General features: G+C 44.3%; 1 protein-coding gene across 1 annotated transcript; it reads right to left on the reverse strand.

Moving 5' to 3' along the window:
* Positions 1–1,124: 1,124 nt before the first annotated feature.
* On the reverse strand, positions 1,125–9,774 carry LOC125890364 (potassium voltage-gated channel subfamily A member 2). The gene is made up of 2 exons (XM_049578967.1): positions 9,053–9,774; positions 1,125–8,121 (listed from the first exon to the last, which is right to left on the reverse strand). The coding sequence occupies exon 2, from the start codon at positions 7,982–7,984 to the stop codon at positions 6,488–6,490; it is 1,497 nt and encodes a 498-aa protein (XP_049434924.1). The 5' UTR covers positions 7,985–8,121; positions 9,053–9,774; the 3' UTR covers positions 1,125–6,487.
* Between the last annotated feature and the right edge of the window lie 1,202 nt (positions 9,775–10,976).

The raw sequence follows: 10,976 nt of genomic DNA on the forward strand, positions 1-10,976 counted from the left end.
CACACCTATAAGACAAAAAAAACACTGACTACATGTCATTTTCTGCTGTTGTGTCTTGTTACACATGGATGTCAGGACTACGCTGTCGCCAAAAGTTCACCGTGACGGATTTCTTTAAGAATTTCTCCTCCTCTGCCATCTCCTTTCCACCCTTCTCTCTCTGTCTCCTCCTCTGCTCACGTTCATGCTCATCCTCCTGCTCCTGCTCCTATCTCTTTCTCCAACAAAACGGCTATTAATAGCAACACCCTGCTCTCTCTTTTAACTGCAGGGAGCATATACCGTGCACTTAAAGGGAGGAAGAAGCTGAAGATACCGGGAGGCGTTTGAAAATGTCCTCTGCGCTGCCCGCGGGCTACAAAGACGCTGGATGTCCTAAGAATAACAACAAAGAGGCCTCTGATCGATTCATGGCATTTTGCATCAGTGCAGACGCTCACGGGCTAAAATTAGCTCCTCAAATCATTTGCTGACTAAATACCTCGTGAACAATGTGATGTGAGGGAAGAAGGCTGGAGAAACATTGGCCAAAAAAAACCACCTCTCACATATTTGCAGCAGCAGCGAAAATCACATTATTTTTAAGCAAAGAGGCGACACAGAAGAAACACACCGACCACAATGTTCAGTTGAATTATTATTGGCTTCATTATTGATATTACTTTGTCAGGGTTATGAGCATTTGGAAGGATTATATGCATTTTTAATTTCACATGTTTTTCTTGTCCATTCTTGTTTTGATTGTCCTTTTTGTCTTGTAAAGTGCAGATAATACTACGATTTTAAATCCAGACTTCACATACAGTATTATAGTACATGGTTTTTGCTCCATCATCCATTGGTTATTATTTACATTATTCTCTCACATTTCATTTCATAGAAAGAAAATCCATTATCCACTGTACCAATGTTGATGGATGTTTTCAGGCCTCTATGATATGAGGGAGGATGGGGGGTGGTAGGGAGGGAGGGGGTGGGGTGAACAACTGTACATATTGTTTCAGTGGATGCCACACTATCAGGCTCTGGGGCTCAAACCAAAAAAGAAAAAACGTCCGTCCTCAAACACACACATGCATACGGATTGCATATTGATCGTCTTGTTTCCCATATGTATGAGCTGCTTGTTTTTGTTGTGTCGGAGCCTTGTCTCTCAAAGAGCTGACGTCGCAGCTCAAACAAACAAAAGTTCAGAAAGATCATATTCACATTCAGCCAACGTGTGAGTGTTTGACGTACAGCAGCAGAATATTGCAAAGTGTTTCTCTTCTGCCTGATAGGTTCGTTTCAGATGAGCTGTCAGCTCTCAGGATCGACGTGCGATTGGTGCCGGATAAAAAATGAAAAATAATATCTGTACTTAAACCTTCTCAACTACCAGCTAATAACCATTCTCTGCATAGATTTCTCAGTGTAGTCACTGTTGGGCACCCTTCTCATGGAGTGGATTTGCTGGTGGGTCCCTCAGCGGGTGAGAGATGACTTTTTTTTTTCTTTTTAAAGTTTTTTTAGAGGCTGTGGTGCACCCTATAAAGCAATACATTATTTTCATTGACTTTGTTTCCACTGAATAAAAACATTTTACAGATTAAATCTGCAGGTTTACAGATGAGGATGATTCTTCTCGTCTTTGTGCTTTAAGCTGAAATAACTGTTGATATTCCGACACCTTGCAGCCCAGTTGCCAGAAGGAAATGATGGCATTGTGCGTTTCTGCAAACCACAAATATGTTACATTTGTCTGTTTCAAATGTATCATATCGGTGTTTCTCAAGTGACGTAGTATAGGAGTTGACTTTATCATCAGGAGGTGGAGGGAATGGAGGAGGGCGTAAAATATAAGCGAGACAGCTGTCAAGATGCAGACTGCTGCAGACCACTGTTCAAGACCAACAAGAAACAAAAACGGGTGTCTTTTAGTGGGACACTGGCGCATTTTCAGCCACAATTGTGCCACCAAAACTGGATGTTTTTTAGCAAGACATTGGTGCCATTTCCAGCTGCCATTGTGTCACCAAAACCAGGTGTTATTTGGTGAGACATCAGCGCATTTTCAGCCACAACTGTGCCACAAAAAATCAGGTATATTGATTGTACCACCAAATCCAGGTGTTTTTTAGCAAGACATCGGCACATTTTCAGCTACAATTTTGCCACCCACACCAGGTGTTATTCGGCGAGACATTATGCATTTTAAGCCACGACTATGCCACGAAAACCAGGTGTTTTTTTAGTGAGACATGGCACATATTCAGCCACAATTGGGCAACCAAAGTCTAGTGTTTTTTAGTGAGACATCAGCAGCATTTCCAACCATGATTGTGCCACCAAAACTGGGTGTTATGGGGCAAGACATTAGCACATTTTCAGCCACAACAGCACCGCCAAAACTGGGTGCTTTTTAGTGAGACATCAGCACCATTTCCAGCCGTGATTGTGCCACCAAAACGGGGTGTTTTAAAGCCAAACATGATCTTTTCCTAACCATCACCAAATGGGTTTTGTGCCTAAACATAACCACTCATTTAAAACCCTTAACTTTTGGTTTATCCACTACATCATAATGAATAAATGTTAGATATATGTGGTCTGCAGAAACGTACAATATAAGCGAGACAGCTGCCAATCTGCAGACCTCTGCAAACCACTGTTCAAGACCAGCAAACAACAAAACCAGGGTGTTTTTGAGCGAGACATTTGGGCATTTTCAGCCAGAATGGTGCCATCAAAATCATGTATTTTTTACTGAGACATTGATGGCATTTCTACCTGCAACTGTGCCACCCAAACCAAGTGTTATTTGGGGAGACACTGGCACATTTTCAGCGACTAGTGTGCCACTAAAACCAGGCATGTTTTGGTAAGACATGCTGCATTTTTAGCATCAACAGGGCCAAGAAAACCTGGTGTTTTTTAGTAAGACACTGGCGCATTTCAAGCTGCAATTGTGCCACTATAACTGGGTGTTTTAAGCCATACATGATCTTTACCTAACCATCACCAAGCGTTTTTTGTGTCTAAACATAACCACATTAACTACAGTGCTGTTGACACATAAAAAAACCCCTTAACTCTTATCATATCCACTACATCATAACGTACAAATGTTGCGTATCTGTGATCCGCAGAAACATACAATTCTGACTCATTCTGGCGATTGGGCTGCATCTTGCATTGAACTCCAGTGTATGAGTTGCTACAGTGAATTTGGCTGAGGTACAGTGACGTGCCCAATTTCCAACACAACAGATAAATGTTGAATGTATCTGCAACATTTATCATAAATATATGTCCAAAAAAATGCAATGAAGACAATAGGATACAATGCATCTGCATGCATAGACAAATATTTTTGGTCAGACTGTGAGTGTTTCTCTTTTCACATATACAGATATATGCAAATGGCTGTTGCATAAATGCAGCTGTACAACCAGGCTAAGACACTGACATTCAGTGGTTCTCTCTCTTTCTCTCTCTCACACACACACTCTCTCTTTCTCTCTCTCTCACACACACACACACACACACACATGCACAGACAACTCCTACATAGCTGCGCATCAACACACCCACAACAATACTCAACTGATGATCAATAAGATCTTGGTTGGACTGTGGAGGTCTTAAGGTTCATTCTTTCTTTAAAAAAAAAAAAAAAAAAAAAAAGCATCTATGCCTTCCACACACAGATGACCCCTCCTCCAAAGGATTATGGTAATATTGCTAAACAACTATTTAATCAGGTCCTACCTCCAGTTACAGACCATTTTAACATCTAGATCCACCTTCATGCTACTCCTGGGAAAGCAACGCATATAAACTGCTCCTGTTAATTTACTGAAATTCTCTAAAAACCCTTTCAGGGTACGTGAAAGCATACACAGGTCTGGACAGAGAGAAGACTTCAGAAGCCTCATGTCAGGCAGTTGGACGAGGCATCCTGAGCACACGTTGGCAGCGATGGCGTAAAAACATCTTGCTACTGCAGGTTAAAGACTGTAGTGAGCAGAATGAAACCCTAAGAATAAAGATGTACATCCTGGCATGACAGAATTCATTTCGACAGTTTCTTGCTACGGACCTTCTCCTAATCCATCACCTCTCTAATTACCTAAGACATCCGTGAAGAGACAAAGAAAGGTAAGAGCCTCAGGAGAGAAGTCAGAGGACCCCTAGGTTAGCCAGTATCTGCTACACTGCTGCTAATTATCACTTCCCATATTGACGTTACTGCCTTTGACTGTTACCTTGGCAGTGTTGAGCGGACGGTGGATAAATCTCAGCTGGACACAATCCTAGAATCAGAACCTAATTCACATTTGATGCCAACTTTTAAAAGACAGATTGAGCTTCTGGCATCAAAGACTTCTCAGAGGATGGCCAGACTCCATTTAAATTCTGACCAATTCAACGCCAATAAAAATCTGTCTGATAAGAGACTCTGGTTGGGGATGACACAGTTTCGAAACAACGCCCCTGCCTTTCAAACTATCGTTCACAGAAGGCATCTTTATACTGAGAGAAGCAAACTTTTTGGATCTAAACGTGTGTCAGGTTTGCTGGGAAACTCACTAGTAAATAAAATGCTTTTTAGGTGGCCAGTAAGAGTGTGTCTTTGGCACTCTCAGCGGGCTCTGAAACAGGAGAACATAGAAACTGTGCTTAGAGCAATTATCATTAAAAATAAAAACATGGCAATGATCTGCGCATTGTGGAAAGGCTCTCGCTTTCTCTTAAACATCGCTATTTTAAGTTCTTTAATTCTCTGATAAAAGTATATGTGTACTGTATATGTGTCCTGTCTGTATACATATATTTATATATATATATATATATATTAATATATAAGAAATAAATATATCTATTGTAATAATTCTTTTTGTCTGGCTTCTTCTTTTATCTTAAATGCATGCTTCTAGGAATGTTTTTGAGGTCATGCAACACTAGGAGATTAGCGTAAACCCAGATAAAAAGGCAGTTCGAGGGGGAAGCGTTATTCTATACATGAATCCTTAAGTTGCTATTTTGATCATGAAGGCGTAATCATGGGACAACCCGTGAAAAAGACAGCGCTGCAAGTGTATCACATCTGCAACTGGGATTAATGTCCAAAAGTAGAGTGCGCCTGAAATCACAGCTCAGCTGTTTACAGCGACCTGGCAAACGTTTTATCGCAATGACTTCTACATGGAATGTTAATATCGACGAGGACACCGCATCCTGTTTAAGTGTAGGATTTGGCCTTATAGTTTTTCCTTAAGAAATGCCCTAACATACAGCTTTAGGTTCTTGTAACAGCTACCTGCAGGCATCCTTTTAAAAGTGTGGATTTGTATAGAAGGCAGTGTACAGACAAATATACAGTGGTGTGATGAAGCAAGTGGCAGTCGAGAAACAAGTGGAAATTCTCATTCAGATAAAAATGTCATGCAATTTATCTACTATGTTTACTACTAACAGCACCTACCTACCTACAGGCTATCAGTAAAATCACAGTTAACCTACCTATCTATTTGAATAAGTACCGTGTTTGTGTGTGAAACTGTGAAAAACAAACAAAACAAGAAGAAACATTCAAGTTGTCCTCAAAGCTCTGCAGTAAGACCAGTTTTGGGTGAATGGACGGGGGAAAGCTTGCATTGCAATACATACAGTACATGTAAGACCAAAGCAGTGAAAAGTCAAGGCCATTCTCAGTCATTCATCAGATACTGATGTCTGCTGGGAAAAAAAGGTGTCGAACCATAAGCTAAGCGCCGATGGCTGTCATTCATCCCTTGAAATAACGTGGTGTACTTAACCACCAACCTCGTCACAAGTCACCCACGGGCCATATCAGCGCTGGAGTGGGCTCGCTTTATGCTCACACATCCTCTTATTTCTAAATGGTGTAGCATAAGACAGTTTTGTTTCACTGGCTCCAGGAAGTAGCATATGTAGCGCGCGAGTAGGGCTCTTCAGAAAGCGCATGGCAGAGCAGTGTGCCTTGGGAAATGAGGGGACGGGGGGACTAAAGCAGGGATTGTGTTGTGTTGCTTTTTCTTTTTTCTTTTCAAAAGCAATACTTCGTTTTTTTTTTTCTTGCTGTGTTTCTCCCTTTTTCTTTTTGTGCACTACTGTTGGCTACTGTTGTGAGCGGGAAATTTTTTAGGCATCATTATTCTTTTTTTTTTTTTTTTTTGAAACAGCCACACACACACATAAAAGCCAACTCCATGCAGAAATGCAAAATTTTAAATTCCACTCTGACAGTTTTTCAGGAGTTTTAAGGGCAAGTTGTGAGGGGTGAAGACAGGATGAGCGAGGAGTGAGCGGATGGTCTTTGTAATTTTTTTCTTTTTCTTGTTCACTGTCTATCATCATCAACATCCTGAATTCTATTGCCTTGATTTTTCCAGCACACGTGAGGTGGGAGGCCGTACACCTGTCCCGTCCGGTTGCTCGGCTCCACATTTCCCGCTGTGACAGGGAGGAAAGCAGCAGACGACTACACGTCTGTGAGCATTTTGGTGATGTTTACATAGTTTGTGTTGGCCAGCGTGCAGTTGGCCGTCTTAAGGTTCTCCTCCTGAAAGTCCTCGTTGCTGTTGTTCACAGCCTCCTGGATCTCCATATAGTCCGATTTACTGATGGTGGAGCCGCTCCGGCTCTTCTTCAGCTCCTCGGCTGAATCAGCTTTGGGCACGTTCACCTGCAGGTACTGCGCCTGCTCCTCCCCTTCAGTCTCACGGTGGTAGAAGTAGTTGAAGTTGGACACAATGACAGGCACGGGCAGGGCGATGGTCAGCACACCTGCGATGGCACAGAGGGAACCCACAATCTTGCCACCAATTGTAGTCGGGACCATATCACCGTAGCCGACTGTCGTCATGGACACCACCGCCCACCAAAATGCATCTGGGATGCTTTCAAACTGCGACTCGGGCTCGTCTGCTTCGGCAAAGTAGACGGCGCTTGAGAAGAGGATGACTCCTATGAAGAGGAAGAAAATGAGCAGGCCGAGCTCTCTCATACTGGCTTTCAGGGTTTGACCCAAAATCTGAAGCCCCTTGGAGTGACGTGAGAGCTTGAAAATTCTGAAGACTCGTACTAAGCGGATGACCCTGAGAATGGCTAAGGACATGGCTTGCTGACCCGCTTGACCATCCTCTGGCCTGTCTGCGAGCTCTGTGCCGAGCGTGATGAAGTAGGGGATAATAGCAACAATATCAATAATGTTCATTATATTACCAAAAAAGCCTGCTTTGCTGGGGCAGGCGAAGAAGCGCACTAGAAACTCAAAGGAGAACCATATAATGCAGAGAGTCTCCAGGATAAAGAAGGGGTCGGTGAAGTAGGTGGATGTATAGCTGATGATTGTGGTGTTGGTCTCAGGTGAATAGACTTTCGAGTGAGACTTGTGCATATCGTCTTCGTCATTGCGGAAAATGGGGAGGGTCTCCAAGCAGAAACTGACAATAGATATCAGAATGACCATGACAGAGATTATGGCGATAATCCTAGCAGGACCTGAGCTCTCGGGGTACTCGAACAGCAGCCACACCTGTCTCTGAAACTCATTGTCAGGTAGAGGTCGCTCCTCCTCCTTGATGAAACCCTCGTCTTCTCTGAATATCTCGATGGCCTCGTCGCCCAGCTCATAGAAGCGGATCTCCTCTGAGAAAATATCAAGGGTGACGTTGACCGGCCTTCTTAGCCGACCCCCTGATTGGTAATAATACAATATGGCGTCAAAGCTGGGTCTGTTCCTGTCAAAAAAGTACTCATTCCTCAGCGGGTCAAAGTAGCGCATCCTCTTTTTGGGGTCCCCCAGCAGAGTCTCCGGGAACTGGGAGAGGGTTTTGAGTTGAGTCTCAAAGCGCAGCCCTGAGATGTTGATGACCACCCTCTCGCAACACTCATGGTCGGCCTCCGGGTCGTAGTCCTGCGGGTGCCCCGGGTGCGCAGCCGCCTCGTCAGAGGGGTCGCCTGTGGCAACAGTCATTCTGCAGGGGGAGGAGGCCTGCACTTTTCAGTGAGTCTGGGTCCTGCAGCCTGGAGAACTGCAGGCAGGGGCCAGGAGAGGGAGGGGGCTCAACACCGTAAAGACCTGACGGCCACAGGATGTCACCTAGGATCGGACTGCATGCAGGACAGATAAAGCAAAGACAGACAACAAGGTCAGGTAAACCGGAGACATGATTCAGCACTCAATACTTCAGCCACTCAGTCCAGAGACGACAGGAATTTGCTTTAAACGACTATAAATAGATGAAAAAGAAGCCACCCTGTGAAACGACACATTTCGTACCAGTTATGTAAAGTTATGCTGTCATGAGAAGGCAATTGATGCAATAATGAATCAGCCCGTGGAAACTTGAGGCTGACACTCCTGCTCCTGACTCGGGCAAATTAATATGCAAATAAGCCATCCGCCTTGCATATAAATTGCTTAATGCAGGTATGCTCAGAGGGCGAACTGGCATATAAAACATACAGACGCTCATAAATTAGGACACTGATCTGCTGCAATGGACAGAATCCACTGAAATGAATGGGACTACCTTTTTGCAGTGAAGCCATGCATGAATATGGCAATGCAGCAGGCACCAAATTCATACAGACAGCATCCTGTCTAGAATATCATAGGAAACCACTGCAGTCTAAACACAAATGTACGAGACGCTTTTTAAGATTTTACTGTCGTGCCAAACAAACACACACATACACATACACACGCCTCATATTAACTGACTTCAGTTTAGTTTTGTTGGAGCATTTTAGTCTTGAAATGGTGCCCGTCTCTGAAATATTCAAAAACATCTATAAATAATTGATCCACAGAAGGAAATAGGTTCCAAGAGAAAAACTGTATCTCTTGTCTGCATCATCTCCAGCACACTCAGAGTGGGAGCACAGTTTTACTGAATAAAATCCTTACACAACAAATCCATAACTGCAGGCTTATCGCCTATTATCACCAGTGAGGTGCAGATCATTTGCTGCAACATGCCAAGACTTTACAAATCTGAGCTGATAGGTGAGCAGCTTTTATCTGGATCTTCATACATACCTGCAGACATCTTTTTCATATCTGATGTGATGCTCCTGCTGGACACTGGTACCACAGAGGTGAATAACCAGCTGCGACAATCAGCTCTTGTGTCTTCAGTAAAAACAAAAAAAAAAATTCCAATGTGGGGCAGTCGATGATATTCACCTCATGTTGTCTGCAGCATCCTCGCCGTGTACACCCGGTACAGTATGTGCGGGTGTGTCCTCGCTTTCCCCTCCCCGACTCCTTTCCTCCGGGTAGGCTGTCGTGGGATGGCGATTGGCAAAAAAAAAGGAGGAGGGAAGCGATCAAGGAGGTGCTGGTGCTTCCCTTAATAACCAAAGGTGCTGGGATCAGCAGAATGATCTGCCTCCGCTGTCCCCCCTCCACGCCAGCGTGACTGTGTGACGAGCTGTGGCTGCAGACAGCCGCAAAGGTAAATGGTCCTGATAAGGTGCTCAGAGAGGCAACATCTGCAGGAGGGAGAGAGAGGAGGGAAAGAAAAAAAACACGCGAGTCGAGGAGGGAGAGGGCTTAAAAATATATAATCTTATTACCAAGATTTAATAATTAGTTCTGGGACACATGCATCCATAATGAATCCTCTTTTCATTTCTGTGGGCGCATAAATCTGCCGTCACTCAGCCGGTGGACGTGTTTATTTCTCATTTCTCGCCACATGAAGCAACATCTCGACGAGGATCCAGCGGCTGAGCTGCAGATCCACGCAGAGGCGTCCCCACGTTTAGTGCACAGACACAGCTCTGTGAGGCTCCTAATAGCCTACATGGTGAGCACAGCAGCGTCTGAAGACACTGACTTGAAACGACATGCATGAAAGAATCGCCCTTCGTAGTGGGCTACAAGATTATGCAATTACACCGAGCCACAGCCCCACGCGCACACACACACACACACACACACAGACACAGACATGAATATAAGGCGGCCTTTATGGCTCCTGCATGGTCTCAGCTCAGCGGGAGGTGAGAGGGGATTTTTCAGGTGAAAGATTTCTGGGTGAAATATTTCTGGAGTCAGCAGTGGTCGCTGGTGGATAAAGCTCAGTCAAAGCTGCATTCGGGTGTTGCTGTGCATACCAAGAGACGCGCTGGTGATGGAGAAGGCAAGGGCGAGAAAAACGCGCTCTCCATCCGCACTGAAGCCTACCACTCCTTACCTTATCTGCAGTGTGGGCAATTTAAAGGGGTACACATCTCCAGCATTGTTCAGCAACACTGCTGTTGGTCAGGTGGATACATGTCTTCAGACTGCAATGCCACATGTGGGTTCAAACATATTGAGCAAGACTGATCTGTTATGAGGCTGACTTACCAACATAAGAACAGACAGAGTGCAGTGACTGATGGATTACTGTGACAGACTGTAGTTGTTGTGGAAAATCCTTCAGCAAGTTCATTCAATAGCTTGGTCCCACAAACAATGCATGTTTGAGGGGGGGCATTTTCAATTTACACCCTCTCATGGGTGGATTATGAGACAATGGGCCCCTGGGCACAGACATGCAGAAGATCCTATCATCTCTCCTACACAAAAGCAAGAAACACAAACTTTAAAGTTGTTAAGCCTCTTTCTGGATGTGGTTTTGTGTCACTCGGTGGTCAATCTGAGCCTTTTTGTAGCCATTTTGTGTCTCTTTAGCCCCATTTCCACGCTACAGTTCAGAACGCTTTTTTCCCCGTTTCCACTGTGACAAGTTGTGGATGGTACCAATGGAACCGTTACATACCTTCCCCATTTTTGGTCCCCCCTCTGTTGGGGTACCTAGCACACAGATCTGGTACTAAAAGGTGGAGCTGTGAACACTGCAGTCTGTTGATCGGTCAATAGAGGATGGTCACTCTGCTCAGAGCTGAGTTGTGGCTGGTTTTGAGGCTCATGTAACTACTGTTCATCCCGTGAAGAGTTTTATTAGTAAGCT

The sequence above is a fragment of the Epinephelus fuscoguttatus genome, linkage group LG1 (assembly GCF_011397635.1).
Source record: "Epinephelus fuscoguttatus linkage group LG1, E.fuscoguttatus.final_Chr_v1".
In the NCBI taxonomy this organism is placed as follows: Eukaryota; Metazoa; Chordata; class Actinopteri; order Perciformes; family Serranidae; genus Epinephelus; species Epinephelus fuscoguttatus.

Coding starts and splice junctions, on each gene's coding strand:
- LOC125890364 (XM_049578967.1), bottom strand. CDS start 7,984: ATGACTGTTGCCACAGGCGACCCCTCTGACGAGGCGGCTGCGCACCCG.